This window comes from Alosa pseudoharengus, unplaced genomic scaffold, assembly GCF_046254945.1.
Source record: "Alosa pseudoharengus isolate Yale_2024_CS ecotype anadromous, Long Island Sound unplaced genomic scaffold, YU_APseudo_1.1 YU_APseudo_1.1_scf_19, whole genome shotgun sequence".
Taxonomy (NCBI): domain Eukaryota; kingdom Metazoa; phylum Chordata; class Actinopteri; order Clupeiformes; family Clupeidae; genus Alosa; species Alosa pseudoharengus.
Window position 1 is genome coordinate 6,006,495 of NW_027468657.1, and position 23,001 is coordinate 6,029,495.

A 23,001-nucleotide genomic window follows, 5' to 3' on the forward strand; every position below is an offset into this window, starting at 1 on the left:
TGCGTAGGTCTCACTTAGGTGACTTCAGCTATGTATTGTTCAACTTTGTAACTTTTATACTTTTTTAACTATTAATTAAAAACTACTAAAAATGTCCCCATAGACTTAACAGTGGTGATTATGACATCACAGTAGGGCACTCCCTATGCCAAGTGTTCCGGACACCTCCAGCAACTGTCTGTCTCAGGCTTTAAGCATGCAATATGGCTCTATTCAGACTACAGATCCTGTTCAACTGCTTCCTCTGCCCACAACTTTATCAAAATAAAAGTCCTCACTACAATAATTCCCTATTAAATAATTTAACCATTTTAATTACCCAACTATTTAACTGTTCAGCCTTTCAAACTGTCAGTTGTCCTCAACTATTACTCCCTCTAACTGTTTCCTCTTCCCACAATTGTTTCAAAATAAAAGTCCTCACTACAATAATTCCCTATTAAATAATTTAACCATTTTAACTACCCAACTATTTAACTGTTCAGCCTTTCAAACTGTCAGTTGTCCTCAACTATGACTCCCTCTAAATGTTTCCTCTGCCCACAACTGTTTCAAAATAAAAGTCCTCACTACAATAATTCTATATTAAATAATTTAACCATTAACTATCCAACTATTTAACCCTTTAGGCGCCAGAGTTTTTTTTTCGAAACGTTTGATTCTGACATCTTCATTTCAAAAGGCTATATCTTAAAAGTGATAAGAGATAGAGACTTTCTGTAAATTAAAGAAATATTAAGGATGACCCAAAGTTTATGTAGGGATTAAATGTTTATATCTAATTTGCATATTATGACGTCATATGGTGGCGGCCATCTTGGATTATAGAATTTTCATGAAAAGTCGCATGTTTGAATGATAAAATGCACCACTTCTTTCCCCCCTAAAATGTCCCTCACCTTCTGTATGCTATATTGCACAATACTGAATGCTCAGGTAAATAGTAAGTAGTAAACAAACTGTGTAAATCATTACTAATAAATGGCAGAAACAAACCAAATGCATGTAGCGGTAGGCTGGCCTTTTGCTGTAGAGATTTTCCATTTACTACATACAGTAGGCACTCTGATTCCATGTATAGGGCACATATATATTATTCAGACACACAAACACAAGTAGACAAGACCTGTTTAGTTCAAAAGCTAACTTGCCACGGCAAGGCACAGATCAGGAGTGAGATGACGAGACAAGACAAGAGACAATGTTAGTATTTTTTTTCTTTTTGTTGTTTTTGTTGATGTTTTTTTGTTGTTTTTTTCTTAGCTGACAAAGACACACACATCACAAGGACATGAACACACAAAAAAGAACACATAGTGTATGTCCTAAATGGTCAGGGAAATAGATAGCAAATCAACAGTGTAAATCATTACTAATAAATGGCTGACAATTTTTTTTTATGTAGCAGGCCTTTTGCTGTAGAGATAATGACTCCCTATCCCTATCCATACAGGGCCGGCATTCCCATCATCTTGTGATAGACTATGCATGGCCTAATGGCTCCCCTGCCCCGTGTCACCACCTCTACTCCTGCTGCGAGCAGCATGGCCAGATCTGCCTCGCGCGCGCGGAGTGGAGAGAATTTGCGCAGCTCAGACTAGGCCTACTGTCATTCTCATTGCGACTCCCCACACTGCCTCTACGTTCCCCCCTAACTGTCCTATGAGCACTTCGACCTCGTCTAACAAACCCAGTGGCATTAGACAAAGGCTCCATCACGTTACTGTCGCCGCGATTGCGGAGAGGCACACGGTCAGAAGACAGAAGCTAGCGCCAGGGGCGCCTGCAGGATTAAATGTTAAGGTACGCACAGACATCGGAACCCCCCCCCCCCCCCCCCCCCCAACACATACAAAAAAAGCGCATAACATAACAAGCGCTAACATATTTGAACGGAACTGATTTATTGAACGGATTTATTGAACTGATCTAATGGGCACCAAGTTTTATGGGCTAAAAAAAAATCATGACTGTTTAAAAGAATGCCTATTTAAAGCTAATTCTCCTTCTACCGGTTGCATCGAATTGTTTTAGGACTTCTTCGCAGTCAATTGTCATTTCCCAATGGATGTTTAGGAGGGCAAGGCCGGTTAGTCTAGTGTCCGTCATTGTACTCCGCAAGTAAGTTTTGAGACGCCTCAATGTACTAAATGACCGCTCAGCAGAGGCCGTGGATACAGGCATTGTAAGCAAGACTTTCAAGACGGAGTGAACGTTTGGATAGAAATTTTCCGTGTTTTCCAAAGTTTGACAAATGTCATTATTTTTTGGTTGTAGCTCATTGAGCTGTCTCCACAGCTCCAGCTCCGTGTCGGCACCATTATCATCCGGCATGAGTTGTTTAAACTCCTCTTTTATGTCCTGCCATAACGTGTCGGTCAAGGACGAAAGTTTGTCTGGCAGCAAATACTGGCCCTTCAGGCGCGGCAGTGGGACGCAGACGCGGTCTCTCACATCGGTTGTGAGGTGGTCAATGAATGGAAGGAAAATGTTAAGTCGCCAATAGTCTTCTGGGGTTGATGCAGGTGTGTTTGACCGTTTGGTCTGCAATGCCACAATGCGGGGGACAGAGGGGTGAACTTCAATTTTGGCTGCCAAAGCACAGCCCTGCTCCCACAAGTTCCCAAACGCTGTATCTCGTTTGCGTTGAAGCAGTGTTACTAAGGCGGTGGCATTAGTTGCGGCTGTTGGTAGATCGCATTCAGGATTTTGCAAACTGTTGCTGAGGGGCGTAAGGTACTGAAGCAAACCCTGAATTACAGTGATGCTTATGATGAAATCAAATGATTCCATTGATTTGGATAGGGAGGTCGCCGTAGCACAGCTTTTTGAGTCCCCCTCTGTCTGTAGCCTCGCCATTGTCACGAATATGCGCTCATAATTTTTTATCACAGTGGCAATGCATGCATCATGTTGGGACCAGCGAGTGTCAGAGAATTTTTGTAAACGTTGGTTGCTTTGGTCGCCTAAGAATATCTGTAGCCGTTTGGGGGAAGCAGATATGAAACTCACGATGTCTTGGATGATGTTCAGTGAATTTCTAATCAATGGAATTCGTGTGGAATGCACTATGGCCAGGTTCAGTGCGTGATTTCGGCAATGCACATAGGTAGCAGCAGGATAGAGATGTCTGATGCGGGCTTGCACCCCTTTCACCTTGCCACTAACATTGCCTGCGCCGTCATAGCCCTGTCCTACCATGTTCATTGGGTCTAATTTGAATTCGTTTAATTGGTCAAGCACGATCTTAGTTAATGCCTCACCTGTTGTCTCAGCAGTGGAGATGAAGCATAAGAAGTCCTCTCTCACGGAATATTTTCCTGCGTCAGAATGCACGTAACGCACTGATAATGACACTTGCTCCGAATTGCTGATATCAGCTGTTTCATCTAGTATGACAGAAAACCATTTGGCAGATTGGCATTTTTGAAGAATTGTATTTTGAATCTGTTTCCCACACAATTCAATTATTTCGTTCTGAATTTGGTGGCCACAATAAGTTGCGTTGACAGGCGCAAGTTCCAAGTATTGCTTTAGGGTGGCATCCCCCCTTGCACGGTACTGTAAAAAAGCCTGGAAATTGCTTCGCTCGTCTGTATGACCTCTAAGAGCTACATTTTGATGACCACACGTATTGATCAAGTCGATGATTGCTGTTATACCATGCCTATTACGTTCTGTTGTCTCTTGGAGGGAGCGATCCAATGTTGCGCAAATGGAAGGCTTTTTACCTGTGCATATTTGGACAAATTCTGAAGCCCGCAACTGGGCAGCCTGGTGTGCTTGTGTGGCTATGTGTTTCGCAACTATTTTTTTTGCATTGCTCCAATCTCGGAGTGGCTTAGTCCTGAGAATTAACTCACCGGATGAAAACAGTATGCATGCAACACAAAGCAGGCTATCCTGACACAGACTGTAGCGCAAGGTTGGATAGTTCGACTCATTGAAAAATTCTTCTGGCACTTTTCTCTGTTTACCGAAAATCAGTGTTGAGGGAGCTATCCACCCTCTGTGTGGTTTAAATCGGGTCTGCAAGACATGGAGTTTGACTGAGTCCGATGCACATTTAAGGATATTTGCCTCAAGTTTGCCAATGTCTGACAAGTCTGATGCTAATGTTAGTGGGCTGCTAACTACCTGGGACATAGCACTAGCAGAGCTTGGGGATAGTTCATCTGTCTGGAAAGCTGAGGATGAACAGCTAGCATTTATCATTGACGTGGAGGGAAGACAGGGAAAGGGGGATGAGGTGAGATTGGATTGAGAGGATGTTGAGTTAAGTTGTGAGCTTTCAGTGACAAATGCTGTCTCAGCCGGCTCCTGCGAGGGGCCTGGACAGTTAGCACTGATTGTTCCATTGCTGCTAAGGGGTGCTTCTGGAGGAGTGGAGGACTGTGCCTCAGCCTGGCCGCTAGCCGTTTCAGACGGTACCGGAGACGGCTGGCAAGCAGAGGACGCCTGTGCATCATTGCATTTAGGCTTTTTAGAAAATGTTTGAAATAAACTCATTTGTTTGAAGCTTCGTTTACTCATTTTTATGCTGGTAATAGCACACGGTATGGTAGAACTACTGACTGATAGTTGCTGTTCTTCAATTTGGAGGGAATCGACACTGATGACACACAGCGAGGGGGCAAACGATACAATTTATTTTTTTACTTTTCCAGTAACCAATCAGTTGTCATGATCACTCACACACCCCGCCCCATCTACTAGACCGGTCTCTCTATCGCAAACCCCATCCCTGCCCCGCCCCCGATCACACACAAACTTCTAAACCCGTCTCTCTCTCTCTCTCTCTCTTTCTTTCTCTCTCTCCCCCCGCGGAGCTTGAAGGTACGCACAGTGCGTACGGCCGTACAGCTGCAGGCGCCACTGGCTAGCGCTACATGGACATTACTGTACCTCCAGCCTCGTTCGACACACCACTAACACCCTGCTAACTTCCCGATGAACACTCCAACCCCGTGAAACATTATTCCCACCACTGACATTGGGCAAACAATTCAACGTTTGTGCTTGGTGTAAGCTAAACTCTCACTTTGTCCAGCTGCATCATTGCAAGGCAGGGACGCATCTGAAGCCTCACTAAACGAATCACCCTCATTTTCTGAAGGCAGATATTCCCCTTCAGAATCAGGGTCCGCGAATAGAAGACCCAACACTTCATTTCGGGTAAAAAATGTTGATGCCATTAGACGATAATCTAATGCAAATACTCGCTGACGTTGACAATATCGCTCTGATAAAGTGGCTCACATGCACACTAGCTCCGGTATTGCACGCACTGATTCAATGTGCTGTAGCTCGAAGGTTTTGTTTAAAGCATGACCTTTTTTGGACTCGGGGATGACGTATGACATGTCTGCCATCTAGTGGAGTGGAGGTTGAACGAAATATGACACCCTATTTGACTAAATCAGCCGTTTTATTCAGTACTGCATCTTGTCGACTAAACTCGACCGTGGCGCCTAGAGGGTTAACTGTTCAGCCATTCCAACTCTCAGTTGTAATCAACTATGACTCCTGCCTACTGTTTCCTCTGCCCACAACTGTTTAAAAATAAAAGTCCTCAGTACAATAATTCCCTGTTAAATAATTTAACCATTTAAACTATCCAACTTTTTAACTGTTCAACTATTCCAACTGTGAGTTCTCATCAACTTTAACTCCCGCCAACTGTTTCCTCGGTCCTCAACTGTTTCAAAATAAAAGTTCTCACTACAATAATTCTATATTAAATAATTTAACCATTTTAACTATCCAACTATTTAACTGTTCAGCCATTCCAACTCTCAGTTGTAATCAACTATGACTCCTGCCAGCTGTTTCCTCTGCCCACAACTGTTTCAAAATAAAAGTCTTCAATACAATAAGTTAGCTAAGTAACATGGTTAGCATAGTTAGCATTGTTAACGTAGCTAATATTGTTAACATTTTTAGCAAAACTACTAAAAAAACATTAGCTAAGTTAGCTAAGTAGCATGGTTAACATAGTAAGCATTGTTAACATTTTTAGCAAAAGTGCTAGAAAACATTAGCTAAGTAGCATGGTTAGCATAGTTAAAATTTTTAGCAAAACATTAGCTAAGTTAGCTAAGTAGCATGGTTAGCATAGTTAGCATTTTATCTACATTCAACTACATTCAGTCTACGTGTAAACTATCATTAAACTATCTATCTATTAAACTAGCTGTCTATCAACAATTATCTATCTATTAAACTAGCTGTCTATCAACTTTTATTAAGCTATGCAACCACCATGTCTATCCTAGCATCATCGTAGTAACCATCTCTGCATTATCTATTTTTACTATACATTATATTTTACATCACAACTTTTGCATTGTCATGCACTGGTAATTCCTTGCATTTCTAGTTAACAATTGCAATTCCATGTTGCATGTCTCCATTGCTATTAGCTGACAGGGATGGTATATGAATGATGCACGTAATATAGCCCATTCAACTTAGTGTACTTCTTTTTATTTTGCTTGTGCAGATGCTGTTTTATGTACAGTGCCTGAATGCATGTTATGTTTTAACTTTTCCTAAAGGAATAAATGTGATAAGCCAGTTTTGGTCTCAGTTCCTTCACCGTCTGACTAATAGTTCTATATGACTAATTAACCATTAGAACCCTAAGCTGTTTTTAGGGCATTTTCACTACCTTTATTCATAAGGATTTATTCTGGTCATTGTACGTGCCACACACACATATTATATATTGTTTTTTTCAGCAGAGTCTAAGCTATCCAGATCAGAATCATTTCATGTATCAGTATTAGCATTTTATTTTGATTTTTAAAGAATTAAAATATAAAAAGCGTATTATAAAAATTATTATATTTTGACATGCATCTCACCACAGCAAGGTCATAGCTCTACATGCTTTTCATATGTGTGTAGGGCAGACTGTCCTGAATCGGGCAATATAATTGCTATGTTGGAGGGATATTCTGCTGAGCAATTTACAGAAATATGTGGTGTGTGATTTACGGAAATAAATGCCATTTTTTATTTAGTGATGAAAAATGACCTTGCTCCATATCTGTGACACAAACTGATCTGACCTGACTTGACCCGAGGTTGCGTGTTAGCCTGCGTGCCTATGGTGTATGCACTCATAATGATTCTCAACTTTTTACTGTATTGCCATGAACAAAGTAAAGGCAAAAAATGTGTTTCTTTGTTGAACAAATTGGGATGCAATGTGAGCCTTGAATTGGATGCAGGAATTTGCTAGGATCTCAAAATCGGATTATGAACATGCTTTGCCATAGAGAAACACATGATAGCGTTGGATTATTAACATGCTTTGCCACAAGAACAGACAAAAACGTGGGGTAAGTCCAGCTATATGAAGTTATTATTTTGCTGTCACTTCGTCTGTTTTATAACCCAGAAGGATGTACTTGTTATGAAATGATAGCTCTGAGTGTCCTCTTTCATCTGACATGCGTGGCATATCTATCCGATCTATACGGGTCCGCGAGTAATTCAAACGAGAGTAATGGGTGTGCAGCGTTGGTTTGTGTACATGACTTTATAATTTTGCAGTCACTTCGTCTGTTTTTATAAGCCAGAAGGATCGATAAACATGGTACCAATGGATAGCCCTATGTCTACTCTTTCATCTGATATGCTTGCCATAGCGATTCGATCACAGACTGTAAATATGATGCAATTTGATTTAATTTCATGATTTTTTTTCATTTTCATACTTGATCGTACAGACAAGTGTGTAGTCTCTTCCCACTTCTGCTCTGTCATGCAATAAAGGTTTCATCTCGCTGCGATGAACAGTTCCGGAGCAATGTAACAGAGAAGAAAGGGTGTGTTTTTTGACGCACTTTGCGTCAATCGGGTTCAAAGGGTTAAGCTTATCCAACTTTATTATAAGGGTCCCCCATACTGATAGTTATATATTACTAATATATTAATTAAACTTAACCAACTTCATTATAAGGGGCCCCACACTGATAGCTATATGTTACTGATATATTAATTAAGCTTAACCAACTTTATTATAAGGGTCCTATGGGGAGTGATTCATATTGGGATAGGCAGAAGCACAGTTTAATAACAATTAGTTAAATAATAATGTCATTCACTTTTATATTAACATAGAGTTCGTAAATAAAAATGTAACATTTAAATGATGTAAGAAATAACTGTTAATTAGTGCCAAAAAGACATTTAGTTAACTATTAACAAATATTAATGCAATATTTAAGGGATAATGTATAGAAAGCCAGTCATTTTTTGGAAAATAAGTCCCGATAGGGCGAACCGGACCCTGAGGCACAGCGGAGGGGTCTTGTTCCGCCCTGAAGGGACTTATTTCCCCAATAATAACCGGAGTTCTATACATTATCCCGCTTATTACACGGCTACTTGCCAAAACAAAACAATAAACTCCCCACAATATGACTCTTTAGCCTACATAGCCTAGGCTATAGCCTATTTGTTACCGTTCATCGTGGCTTTTGCTGAGAAATAAATAGTTTGCAACAACACACGCTGAACTTGAATCAAACATTCTTTAGAACACAGCTGATCAACCGTCTGCTTTTCACTTTTGAATGAAGTTCCAGTAGTTGCGGAGGGATATGAAAGACCTGAATTAGAAGCACAAACTGTTACCGATATTCTTTCTGGAAGTGTTACCGATATTCTTTCAGGTGTCATTGCTAGATATATGTTTGGTATAGAGAGAATATTCTCTTGTTTTACTAAATTGTGTGCTCATTTTACTAAATGATGCACTTATTTTATATCTCTCACCTCAACGTTTGAAGTTTTTGATTTTTATGTAAATTGTAGAAATCAGTGATCAGCTTCACTGCAGATTCTCCAGGGTCATTTCCTCTCAGGTCCAGCTCTATCAGCTGTGAGTTCTTCGATTCCAGAGCTGAGGCCAGATCAGCATATCCATCTCCTGTTATATTACATTTCGAAAGTCTAGAAGTGGGAAAAATGTTTGGCTCTTTTATCTTTAATCAATTTACACAATATTCATTTTCGAATGTAATGATTACTGTTACTAAAGAAAAAAGGTTATAGCCCATCATCTGAAAAACACTGTATGCATATACATGTTTTGTTTTGATGACTTTTCAGAGCAAATGCTAAAAGCCATCAAAACAAATCTCTTTGTAAAGATGAATATTTAAAGCTCAGTGATTTTCTAAATTATACTACATATCTGATTGCTTATTTTGTCCATAACTCACATCAGTTTCTCCAGTTTACACTCAGTCAGCAGGGCATACATGTCTTTCACTCCTGAGTCTCCTAGTTTATTCCCACTCAGATTCAGCTCTATCAGGTGTGAGGGGTTTGATCTCAGAGCTGAAGTCAGAGCAGCACAGCCGTTTTCTGTTATACTGCTGTCATTAAGTCTGTAGATTAAAAGAGTACATATCAGAGTTTTGCTCTATTATCATTTGAGTCAACAGCACAGCAACCTGGATTATCCCACCTTGTACATGTAAGTTATAGTAGTCTGTTAATATGTATAGAAATCAATATGTATATAAAGCAGGGGCAACAGCTCATTGGTTCATTTTATTTACTGACAATGGGCTGGCCCAATTATATCTCTTACTATAGGCCCCACCCCTCCCCATCTGCCCCCACTGTTTCTCATGTCAGATCAGATCTGGTCAGATTCAGGCTCAGAGCCTAAAACTTGTGAATGATCAGAGTGTAAACGATAGAACAAGGGAGAAGCTGCAGGCCAAAAATCTGTGAGTGAGCATGACAGGGCCGAGGACAAGAAGTCAAAGAGAGATGCACGTGCCATGATGACAATGATGAATTCAATTGATGTCAAATTGCCAATGGTAATAACATAATTGTAATAGTCTCATATAATATCAAGACCACAACTTCCCAGCAAATAACTTGTGCAAAAAATAACTAACACAATCTGCATTTCTAGTGGATGTAATTGTCCATGCAAATAGAAGTAAAACATGGCAAACTCACTTCAGTTTCTTCACTTTGCAGTGTGAATCCTCCAGTAGAGCAGAGAACTGCTTCACGTCTGAGTCTCCATGTATCTTCCCACTTAGATCCAGCTCTGTCAGGAGTAAGGGGTTTTTACCTAGAACTGCAGTCAGATCTGCACATGCTTTCTCTGCAGCATCACTCTTCAACAGCCTACAGACAGGAAGATTATATAAATGTAAATTATGTTATAATAATATAAACATACAGTACCCTCCAGAATTATTGGCACCTCTGCTAAAGTTGACTAAAAACCTGAATAAAACATATTCTGTTGGTGATTTATTGTAATCTCACAATGAAAAAAAAAAAGGAAAAATCCAACCTTGAGGGGAAGCAAATTTATTTTGAGAAAAAGGAAGATCTCATAAAGAAATAAATATTTTTAACAAAAACACGTCGCTCACAATTATTGGCACCTCATCGGCGGAACAGGGGGTGGCTTCGGGGGCTCAAGCCCCGAATTTTTTTTTTGTGTGTGTGTTTTCAATTCCCAAGTGTAACCCAATGAATTGCCACTTCCTATTATGATGTGCAATAATTCCTTGGTGGCCCCTAGATGGGTGCACGAGACAAATGTAAAAAAACAACAACAAGAGACAATTGTTAAAATCAACAACAGAAAACCGTCAACCGGTAAATGAAGAAGAACGTAGCACTATGTCTGATGAGAGACGGAAAGAAAGTTTGAGAAGAATTAAAATACAGACAACTTGGAAATTATAGTAGATATTAGGAACTACGGACACTTGGATACTTAAACACGAACATTGGAAAACAATATAAAGATCCTCTTCCCCCCCATGAAGCTTCTTTGGTAAATCGCAAGTCACAGCTGAACGTAAACAGATTTGCGTGTTCTATGTATTCAGAGCCAATTATTTAGTACATTTTAACTTTACCCAAAAACAGATGATCACCCTTTGAAAAGAAAGAAGAAAGAAGACTTTTCTCTTGTATTTTGTACATGGTACTGGAATCCTGGTGAACTGGAGCCTTGAACACATGAAACCTAAGATAGCCCAGTTAAAATTGTATCGGTAATTCCGATTTGATTGCTAGACATTTAAAACCAGTCAGGACACCCGATCCATAGATCAACCATAGAGTTTATTTAATGTATGAATTTTAGACAATTTAATATAATAATGTGCTTGTTAAAAGAACTGTAAGCTCCGGTTGCCGTTAGTCATCGACTCAGGCTACATGGCGTCCACCGAAGCCATGGCAACCAAGCTAGGCGTGGACAGATTTAATGCCGCTGTCTGGCTGTCATGCAGCCTGGCTGCAATGACATTTATTACACTGCTCCTACAGCAATATGCTGCTGTAGTTATTCAAACACAGACATTATATTTAGTATGTATGTGTTATTGTTATGATAAAGATTGCAATTAATAAGAAATCTGTACAAATTTGTGCAGACTGGTTTTTGTTGTACCCCAAACAAACCCCGTTGCCTTGCCCTGGAACCCTTGAATTTACCTTCTGGATTTCCCTCATCCTCCTGGATTTGGATTCATCATCATCACCATCTACATCAACTTGCCCCTTCCTTTTGGACTGCCTGTTAGGCTACACATCCCCTTACCCTTGTGATTGTGGTAGGATGTGGACATTGCACTTTGCACAAGTTGGACTGAATCATTTCCCCTTTTCATTTATTTTCTTTTCTTTATTATTTTCTTGAGTGCACTCACATTTTGTTTTGGGTTGGGTTTTATTTTGTTTAATTTATAGTATATAATAATATTGTATATTAAATATAAGATAAGATATTAGGTAATATAATGTAAGGTTAGGATAAGGTTAGGTTAGGTATATTAATAGTATTTTTAAAAAGAAAAAATACAATAAGACTTAGATATTAAATAGAATAAATATATAAAGCAGTATATGGATATATAAATACAATAAATAGAATATTAGAATAGAACATATAAAGTTGCATAATAGAATAGTAAATAGATACAACATAATACATCTCTTTTAATACTGATATTGAAATAACTTAAACTGAATTGAATGATCTTTGAATGTTAAAATAAACATATTTTGTATTTAAAGAAGAATCTTGAGTGTGGTGTGTTGTCTTGGGGTAAGTCATTGAACTGTGGTCTAGCAATAACCTAAACCAGTCTCCTCTAGAACTTAGAGCTTATAATTAGACTGTTCCCGCACAAGCACAGGCCCTTCCCTCGTGCGGGTTACACAAGGTTTCTAATTTCTTTAACTTCCCCTCGGTTTCTCTATAGATGTCACAAAATGTACTATTACTAAGCAAATATATCCTTTATTTCAAGCTCAATATTGACAGATAATCTGATTTCCCATAGGATGAGTTTAGACTATGCCAGAGCCGTATTGAGATGTAGCGATTGACGTTGTAAACCAGTAGCCTACTGGCAGGAAAGTTTAAAGTGGTGCAGTCAGTTAACCGGTAAGAAAAACTATTGTCAAGAAGATATTAGGCAATTAGACTACTGTGCCAGAATACAAAAATAAACTTCAGAAAGACAACATTTGTTGTGCTGTATTCATAGAGTCTCAATGACAGATTTACCTGTTGTCAGTTGAGTTCGTTATATTCATTTATTGTAGGCTAGTAGCCTAGGCCTAGCCTAGGCAAATATGAAACGGAGATGTAAGTCTGGCTACTGGCGGGATTTTGAACTTGCATGTTTCATGTATTTTAGGGCAAAAAATACCTTTCTCGACATCAACAGATGTTATCCAACACCCCACTTCTCCACTCAGGTTACCAGTCGAGCAAGAGCCCAGCACAACCAGCAACGTTTATTATGGGCACAGCAGTCAACCAATCAGCAAGATAACTAGTTACGGTAACTACAGCAAAATAAAATATAGGCCTACTGATTACAGGGCCTAAATTTCAGCGCAGGATTGAGGGTAGCCTATAGCGCGTGATTTATTCAAGTCTCGCAACTCTAGCCATCATAATGCGAGAAATTCCCGCACACATTTTACAGCGCTATCTGATAGCGTTATCTAATAATGGAGCGGCGTGAATGCAGGACCGGACGGACCAACTTCTGACTTGAATCGAACGTAACCCCATGCAGGCACACACACACACACGCAGAGAACCACTTTGCAGGTGCGCTCTTTCTCTCTATTATCTTGCATGACTTGTCACCGCTAAAGTCAAGTTATGCTAGGTGCTTCTACATCAACTCACACCAAAACAATGATCAAACATTATCAAATTTATCATGACGTGTTGTCACAAACACTCCAATTAAAAAAAAATCGAAACCAAAATCATGTAAGCAAAGACTGATGTTAAGTGTTGTAAACTCATTGACGCCTAAAGGAAAATGCATTAACATTATAATCAGTGGGTTCACATTGTGTGGGGCTGTGCTAAACCTGACAACTATAAGCCTACTTTGGCCAGAGTTCAAAGTCGCAAAACATGGCAAAAAGATCCATAAACTATTAGAAACTATTAGATACACATTTTAAATACACATACTGCCATTAAGAAAACTAATATTAGAAATACAGTACATGATTTGACAGCTAAAATGTATTGAGACAAGGTAGCATCCCATCAGGGTTATCTCAGCATAGTATGGGCTACTAGCCTATAATATACAAACCACTCATAAGAAACACTTAATTAACTAAGTGCATGCTGATCAGATAGGCTATGCCTATAGATCCCTCTTGAAAGACCCAAAACTATAATTCTACACAGTGTAATACCAGTCAGATACTTTGAGTCTCACATTTTTAAAGTCTCAATGTGTCCATTAGTTTACACAAAATTCACTAGAAGTCATCATTTAAGGCATTAATTTTCTTCTGGGGGGGGGGGGGCATGCCCCCGGACCCCCCTAGCCTTCCTGTGTTCCACATTGGGCTAAGCCCACAATGTATCAAATATCTGCCTCTGCCCCTGTGGCACCCCTGCTTGTAATACCTTCTTAAGCCTCCCTTTGCCAATAAAACAGCTTGTAATATTCTCCTATGACACCCCATAAAGTTGGAGAATACAAAGCAAGGGAACAAGGGATTTAAGACCGTTCGGCTTCCGTTAGATTCCCAAGGCCTTAGGGAATAAAAACAGCCCCACAATAGCACAGCCCCTCCACCATAATTTTCATTAGGCATGGGGTTCTTTTCAGTAATAGGCATTCTTCTATATACGCCAAAAACACCTAAAGTGTTTTAGCCAAAGGGCGCAATTTTGATTTCATCTGACAATAGACCACACTTCCAGACAAAGTCACTGTACCATTCAGTAACTCCTGCCATTTACATGAAATGACTGGACAGGCTTTTACCTGGCATGTCTTCTAAATAATCTGTTAGCAGTGAGGTCACTTTTGAAGATTTTTGGGGGACTTGGTGACCCCAAGATATTACCTTTGTGGTTCTTATCGATTTTTTGCCTATCTTACCATCCTCCATACTGTACGTGGGGGCAAGATTGGGGGGCAGCCCTGGCCTACTGGTTAGCGCTTTGGACTTGTAGCCAGAGGGTTGCCGGCTCGAACCCCGACTAGTAGGCATGGCTGAAGTGCCCTTGAGCAAGGCACCTAACCCCTCACTGCTCCCTGAGCGCCGCTGTTGTTGCAGGCAGCTCACTGCGCCGGGATTAGTGTGTGCTTCACCTCACTGTGTGTTCACTGTGTGTTTCACTTATTCACGGATTGGGATAAATGCAGAGACCAAATTGAGACCTCACGGGATCAAAAGAGTATACATACTTATACTTATACTTAAGATAACCATCACCTTGCTCAAGCATGTTTGTCACATTTCCAGATAATTAGAACCTTTTAATCATTGTTTTAATTGTAAATATAGGCATTTTCCACAAAGTACCTAGTTTTCATAGACATTCTTTGACTTAAATATGTCAACACACTTTCTTTTTATTTAAATTTAGTGTATTCTCTTCTCTTTCCGATGTTGAAAAATGACTGGAGGATTTAGCCTCTGTGTGACTTTAAGTTTGAGTGCTGTCAGTTAAACGCGTTATTAACGGCGTCAACGTAAACCTATTTTAACGGCGTTTTTATCGCGAGATTAACATTATTTTTGGTGTAACAAACTTTGTAGTTTTTTCACATGCTGTTGCAACAACTAGTAACGTTAGAACAACTACAACACCACACTGGATCTAGCTAGACCGTAGCCTATGTGCTGCATGTAGGCTACACGCCCCCTTTTAGGGGAAAGGGAGCTGTTTGGATAATGGAAACCTATGCTGCATCGAAGTGGGGAACGAAAAGGGCTTATACTTACTAAATCTTGAAACAAACGTGAATAAAAGGCACAAAATAAGGTTGGTGTAAGAGTTATCTGTGTGTTTATGGGATTAATGTGACCATTATGTTCCTATTTTCCAGTTTAGCCTACTAACAGGAGTGTCACGAATGTAGGCACAGTCAAACTGCCCGTGGCTGACTACAACTAAGTTCGGCAAGCTTAACTTTACATGTCATATCAACTAAACATAACTCACACATTCATTCTATCACTTGTAATATGAACATAGCCTTTTTCCTACAACTAGGTGAGATAATGCTATGCCTATGTCATACTGAAGTTCCATAGTTAGCTAGTTAGCAAGCTAACCGTTTTACATGGGATATGGTAAGTGTAGCTATGTGCTGAATGGTTTGTAATGTACATAGTTTCGACATGAGTAAGTTACATACACATAATTCTTCATAACTGGCGTGTTAGTAAAATGATTGAATGGCCTGTAAATTAATAACTAGATACGTCTAGTAACGTCAAGGTGTGATTAGGCTAGCTGTCTTTCCCATTGGAATCAATGATATAATGTTAACTTGTTTTCCGCTAAAATGGGGCGTGATGCAATGTAGCCTATCTTAATGATGATGCGCTTTTAGTAGGCTACGTAAAGGCATGCTGCACACACTTGTTTGGGCTTACGAGCTGGCCAAAGAGTAGATTCCTATAATAAACACCAACGCAGTTCTGAACTCCCGGTCAGCTGAATGGTGTTTTAAATTGCTGTTAACACCGATGCCGACATGAATGCGATGCACTCTGCTTTCGACATTAATTTACTGTACATTAGATTTCATTCTTTTCAATACAACTCTGCACACCAGCATCGCACTTTGCCGCCGTGTAAATCACGATTCAGTTATATTTGGTCGACGCCGCTCCATAAAATCCATTGTTCATCCAGTGTTTGCGTGTTAAAAACTTAGGTGCTGATGTGTGTTGCAAGTGACAGTGCACCATAGACTGTAGGCCTATAAAATGGCAGTGCACTTATGTCGAAAAGTTCCTTATTTTCAACTGAACTCAAAGATAATGAATATAGTATTTTATGTTTGTTATGCCCTTTATTAGCTATATTTCTGAAGAATATATTGTGTTTCCTCAGGTCTGCTGCACATCTTTTGAAATTTGATTTGAAATAATCAAATAGACCTACTTCTTAAAGTTAAGTTAATGAAGTAACTTGCTTTGCTTTCATTTGAATCCTAATATCAAAATACACAATAATTGCTTTATATTGTTAATATGGACTCCTGGAAAGTTCAGAAATGCAAAATAATAGAATTTTAATCATGCGATAAAATATGTGATTAATCGTGATTAACTATAGGAATTCAGCGATTAATCGTGATTAAAAAAATGTAATTGTTTGACAGCAATAATAATATACTCTTTTGATCCCATGCGGGAAATTTTGGTCTCTGCATTTATCCTAATCCGTGAATTAATGAAACACACTCAGCACACAGTGAACACACAGTGAGGTGAAGCACACACTAATCCCGGCGCAGTGAGCTGCCTGCAACCAGGGATGGATTACTGCACGGGCCTACTGGGCCCGGGCCCAAGGGATCAGGGGGCCCTGAAGCCCAAGCTTTTGCATGGAATCATTGCCTCAATATCAACAAATCAGGATGTAGGCTATGAATCTGATTGAATTTAGTATTGGCCATCCCCAAAATGCACCAGAATACACAAAATCACATCAAACAACTTACACATTTTCTGGGGGAGGATATGTATATGTATATGCCCGTAGCTCAGGTCCAGTCTGGTCCCCTTATAAAAGCAGTGTTTATTCTGTTGTCTGCATCTTGCCCGGCCTCTGCCAGCGCAGCCAGGTCAGACACCATTGCACGTTTAGCTTCCCGGGTGCCTGCGGATGTCACTCCGGGCTGACGTCTGCCAGCGCAGTTCTCGTCCGGCGTGGCGCCGTGATGCACTTTACGACTACGAGCGGTAATGCAAGCGCAGAGCTGCCGCGTTCCTGAGAAGCTCGTCAGGACCTGACTAGTGACCTAGATAAAGAGCTTCCACACTTATTCTATCTGGCAAATTTCTGATAGTGAACGCCTGAACATACCATAGTGAAAAAGAAAGTCATGAACTACTTCTGAAAGTTCACAGACACTCTGGTTAACTTAAATAAATTGAAATTAGATATATTAGATACAATGCTTTTGTTCGGTTTTGTAAAAAAGTTTTTTCAGGGGTGCCAATAAGTGCAATGTGCTTTAGTTAAAAATATGTATTTCTTTATGAGATTTTCCTTTTTCTCAAAATAAATTTGCTTCCCTTCAAGGTTGGATTGGTCCTAATTGTTTTATTGATCCCCAAGGGGAAATTCAAGTCACCAACAGATTGTTTTTTATACTGGATTTTAGTCAACTTTAACAGAGGTGCCAATAATTCTGGAGGCTACTGTACATGTATGTATACTTCATAAACTTCTTTTTTCTCTTTTACATGGTCATTATTTATTCTCACCTCAGTGTCTCCAGTTTACAGGCAGTATCCTGCACTAAATCTATGAGCAGTTTCACTCCTGAATGTCCGGGGTCATTCCCTCTCAGGTCCAGCTCAATCAGCTGGGAGGGAGGGGATTTAATAGCTGAAGCCAGAGCAGCATATCCTTCAACTTTTATATTGCACTCTGAAAGTCTAGAGAAAGAAGATGAAGACTTGTTTGAAAACATTTTCATTTACATTTATTAATTTGGCGGACACGGTCATCCAAAGGTACCTACAGCAGTAGAATAACATTTAAGCTACTGACATCATATTAACATTTAAACTTTTAAGAGTTATAGCTACAGCATTAGAATAACGTTTAAACTATGGTGCAGAGGAAACTATAGCTAGGAATTATCACTGTATCTGTCAATACTAATACTAGAGGAAATGAGTGCCGACATATTAAGTACTAGTCAAAGTATGGATGAGGAAAAGTGGTATAAGAGGAAGTGGAATGGGGGAAGAGTGTGGTAAGTGCATATGAGGTGTGTGAGGATGTCATAAGTGCTAGGAGAGGAGGTATTCTTGAAAGAGTTGTGTCTTCAAGAGTTTTTTGAAGATAGAGAGGGAAAACTGAAAGATATAAAACTGTGACTATTAAGAAAGTGTGAGATTATCAGATACATCTGCTAAATCAATACATGTAAATGTAAAAGATTATACCAGATGAACACTGTGGATATGAGTTTGGATTGGAATTCAATCTCCTTTTCCTGATACATATTGAGGAGTGAAATTTATATTGTAGTAATGAGGGTGAAGGTCTTTAGCATCCCACAACTTACTCCAACTTCTGTAGTTTACAGAATGGATTCTGTAGCAGTGCAGAGATGTGCTTCACTCCTGAGTCTCCTAGAGTATTCCCACTCAGATTCAGCTCTATCAGGTGTGAGGCGTTTAATATGAGAGCTGAGGTCAGAATAGAACAGCCTTTTTCTGTTATGTTGCTGTTATTAAGCCTGTAGGGAGAGTTCATAACATTATCTTTGCTTCGGGTATTCACAACAACTGAGTGTGAGCAAAATTCTAGTTTCTGTGGAAGCTATATAAATGTCATAAGTGCTAGGAGAGGAGGTATTCTTGAAAGAGTTGTGTCTTCAAGAGTTTTTTGAAGATAGAGAGGGAAAACTGAAAGATATAAAACTGTGACTATTAAGAAAGTGTGAGATTATCAGATACATCTGCTAAATCAATACATGTAAATGTAAAAGATTATACCAGATGAACACTGTGGATATGAGTTTGGATTGGAATTCAATCTCCTTTTCCTGATACATATTGAGGAGTGAAATTCATATTGTAGTAATGAGGGTGAAGGTCTTTAGCATCCCACAACTTACTCCAACTTCTGTAGTTTACAGAATGGATTCTGTAGCAGTGCAGAGATGTGCTTCACTCCTGAGTCTCCTAGAGTATTCCCACTCAGATTCAGCTCTATCAGGTGTGAGGCGTTTAATATGAGAGCTGAGGTCAGAATAGAACAGCCTTTTTCTGTTATGTTGCTGTTATTAAGCCTGTAGGGAGAGTTCATAACATTATCTTTGCTTCGGGTATTCACAACAACTGAGTGTGAGCAAAATTCTAGTTTCTGTGGAAGCTATATAAATTGTTACAACACAAGATTAAATATAATAATATACTGCCGAGTTTAGAAAAAAAAATCTGTTACATAATGACTGCCATCTGTTCTTTATTGAGAGAAGCTACTCTTGAAATAAATCAGATTCCATACATTATTTTTTCCAGTTTGCAGTGGGAATCCTCCAGTAGAGAACAGAACTGCTTCACTCCTGAGTCTCCTGGTTTCATTCCACTCAGATCCAGCTTTGTCAGCAGTAAGGGGTTTGTACCTACAACTGAAGTCAGATGAGCACAAGCTTTCTCTGCAGCATCACTCTTCAACAACCTGTAAAGAGAAAGAATATATTAATGTAATCAGTAAATGACAGTCTGCTGACAGTCTTTTCACATATTCAAAAGAGATATCATATACAAGTATCAGCTCTGATGTTTAGTCATTTAAGTAACTGCCATATTTTGCTATTACATTTCTTTCCTAAAATAAAGAAACAATCTAACATTTTATTTCAGTCACTATTTATATGTGTGTAATACATCAACATATATAATTATACTATGATTTGATACATATATTTTGTGCTTTTTATTTATTATTTATTTGCCTTTCATCTCTAAAATTGTGGAAATCCACATCATTTATTGATTTATTTTCAAATCTGTTTTGAGGAAGGCACACAAATTGTAAATTATTACTTGGATAGAATATGTATAATATAAAATTCTTTCACCTCAGGGTTTATCAATCATAAATAGATACATAACTCATATATAGCTTTAAAAAAAACTCTAATGGTGCTTTTAAGTATTTTAAAATCTGTAATTCACATTCTCTCAACACAAACGTGCAACTTGTAAATAATTAAAGGCACAGTCAGGGATTTCACAGGCAGACGCGTTTGTTTGTGTTTATGTTTATGTTTATGTTTACATTCATTAGCAGACGCTTTTGTGCAAAATCACGTACACTTTCCAGAGAAATTCCACGCAGGGTTTTGTTTTTGTTTGGGTTCAGGCTGCACCAACTTTGTTTGTTCATAGTTTTTGGAGCCTGGGCTGCCTACTGAGACCGAGATTTTTTATATTGTAATCACGGAATGGGCAGCTAGCGGTCATGTGGAGAAGATTGCTGAATGTGATAAAAAAAATTTAATAGCTTGAAATCGTGCACAAAAATCCCTGACTGCGCCTTTAATTCAGTTAATCATTGACATTAATCATAACAACATCTCACTTCAAGGTCTGAAGTTTAGAGTTTGTATCTTTAATTAAATTATAGAAGTCAGTGATCAGCTTCACTCCAGAGTCTCCAGGGTTGTTTCCTCTCAGGTCCAGCTCTACCAGGTGTGAGGAGTTTGATTTCAGAGCTGAGGCCAGAGCTGCATATCCTCCCCCTTTTACACCACAGTCTGAAAGTCTGTCATCAAGATTAAAACAATAAAATGCTTGAAATATAAATATTTACTTTATATGTAATCAATCTATAATGACAGTTTCCATTTTGAAATAAATTGCAGAAAAAAAAAACTTTTCCACAACATTATATATATATATATATATATATATATATACACTGCATATTTTAAACCTAATGATTATTGAGTACTGTTATTTAGGGTTATGAAATTATCTGAAAAACACCAATATGGATGTACTGCATGTGTTTTCATTATGAAATTGTCTAATTGTAAATTAATCAAGTTCTCTCTATGCTCTGTAACAACCTGATTTTACAGGGATCAATATTAAAATCAAACTGCAGATTTATAATACTAGTTATATTATTCCTATTTTCTGTCATAACTCACTCCAGTTTCTTTAATTTACAGTCTGGTTTCTTCAGTAGAGCAGAGATGTGCTTCACTCCAGAGTCTCCTAGTTCATTTCCACTCAGATTCAGCTCTATCAGGTGTGAGGGGTTTGATCTGAGAGCTTTAGTCAGTGCTGCACAGCCTTCTGCTGTTACACTGCTGCCATTAAGCCTGGAGAGAGAAGAAAGGAGAAAGTTTCAGATAACCCAACAACATAATGCCTCCGTCCACAACTGACGCCCATGCAGTGGCATAAATAGCATATCAAAACACCCAAATTCATATTCTTGCATATCATATGCTCATATAAGTAGTGTGCTTGAACCAGAACAGAGTTGTCACCAGCACTGACATAAACTCTAGACTAGACAAAAATGCTAATTTATTAACACAATTCACATGTAACCAAGACAGAATGACAGTGTTTCACTGAGACTAATTCTATGTTCACTGATGTTTTGTGAAACCTACAAAAACTTGTAATATATCACCCGCATGTGAATAATCTATCTATATTTCATAAACTAAAAACATGGAATTAGTGAAGAGGAAAGGTAAAAGAAACTAACTCTAAAATGGCCTGAATTGACAGATGTACCATGAGGTTTTGGTTTATCTTGACAATTAAATTGAACAATTGTATATCCCAACACTTTGCAATGTTTTCTGTTGGTTACTGCATATACTGTATGGTACACATGACCAGCAACAGTAAAACAAGAACACTTCGGTCAGTTTGACGAACCCAATATTACCTATTCTGTGTTAAAAGAACACGTATTACACGATTTGTAAATGGATGGAAAGTCAAACCACTAACTTAAGTTTCTTGCAGATTGCAGTATTCACAACACTGAGCAAAATTCTAGTTTCTGTGGAAGTTACATCAATTGTTACAACACAAGATGAAATATATTCATATACTGCTGAGCTTAGAAAATAAACATTTGTGACCTGGCATGGCAAAACCAGGCTCAAGTCGCAGAGACGCAAGTCGCGAAAAACGACTTTGAAGTTTTTTTTTTCAAAATTAGTTATTTTCGTTTTTTTGCAGAATGTGCAAGTTGAAGTCCTAAATAAGCAATTCCATGTTTCAGATAACAGCATTGGTTGCTTTAAAAGTGTATATTTTGTCTTTGAAAATGGTTAAGTTTCAGGAAGTAAACCAGCGTTTGAATTGGGCGTGACTATTAGTGCTCTTTCGTTTTGTCGGCCAATCAGCTGTATGCTAGAAGTAACCTCATGGCTACTTACTGAACCAGCATGCTGTTTGTTTACAATTGGAATGGAGATGGACAAAGCACAGCGGATTGCAGATGACCTGAATCTGATGATGAAGGCGACTTCATTACATTGGAGAACATCCCTAATCTAGAGCTGACCTTAGCCGAAGATAATTACAACGAGGAAGAATCTCTCATAGATCGTAAGATATCAGATGCTATTTCCACCGTTACATTTGACGGGGATAAAGTTTGTGTGTTAGAAACTTTATCCATTGCTACTAGCTAATGTAGGCCTACTGTTGTTAGCTAAGGCGATGATGAAGGCGACTTCATTACATTGGAGAACATCCCTAATCTAGAGCTGACCTTAGCTGAAGATAATTACAACGAGGAAGAATCTCTCGTAGATCGTAAGATATCAGATGCTATTTCCACAGTTACATTTGACGGTGATAAAGTTTAGATAGATAGATAGATAGATACTTTATTGATCCCCAGGGGAAATTCAAGGTCTCAGCAGCATACATTACATTACATTACATTACATTTGGCTGACGCATTTTTAA

At 38.8% G+C, this 23,001-nt stretch overlaps 1 protein-coding gene across 1 annotated transcript in view; it reads right to left on the reverse strand.

The window, feature by feature from the left end:
* Positions 1 to 23,001, reverse strand: part of LOC143132185 (uncharacterized) — a 223,345-nt gene that overhangs the window by 20,391 nt on the left and 179,953 nt on the right. Inside the window, exons 46-54 of the mRNA XM_076291544.1 lie at positions 21,207 to 21,380; positions 20,633 to 20,815; positions 19,553 to 19,726; positions 19,161 to 19,334; positions 18,606 to 18,779; positions 17,794 to 17,967; positions 9,994 to 10,167; positions 9,237 to 9,404; positions 8,788 to 8,964 (exon numbers count right to left, since the gene is read on the reverse strand). Coding sequence (XP_076147659.1) covers positions 8,788 to 8,964; positions 9,237 to 9,404; positions 9,994 to 10,167; positions 17,794 to 17,967; positions 18,606 to 18,779; positions 19,161 to 19,334; positions 19,553 to 19,726; positions 20,633 to 20,815; positions 21,207 to 21,380 — 1,572 coding nt within the window. The remainder of the gene's footprint in view (positions 1 to 8,787; positions 8,965 to 9,236; positions 9,405 to 9,993; positions 10,168 to 17,793; positions 17,968 to 18,605; positions 18,780 to 19,160; positions 19,335 to 19,552; positions 19,727 to 20,632; positions 20,816 to 21,206; positions 21,381 to 23,001) is intronic.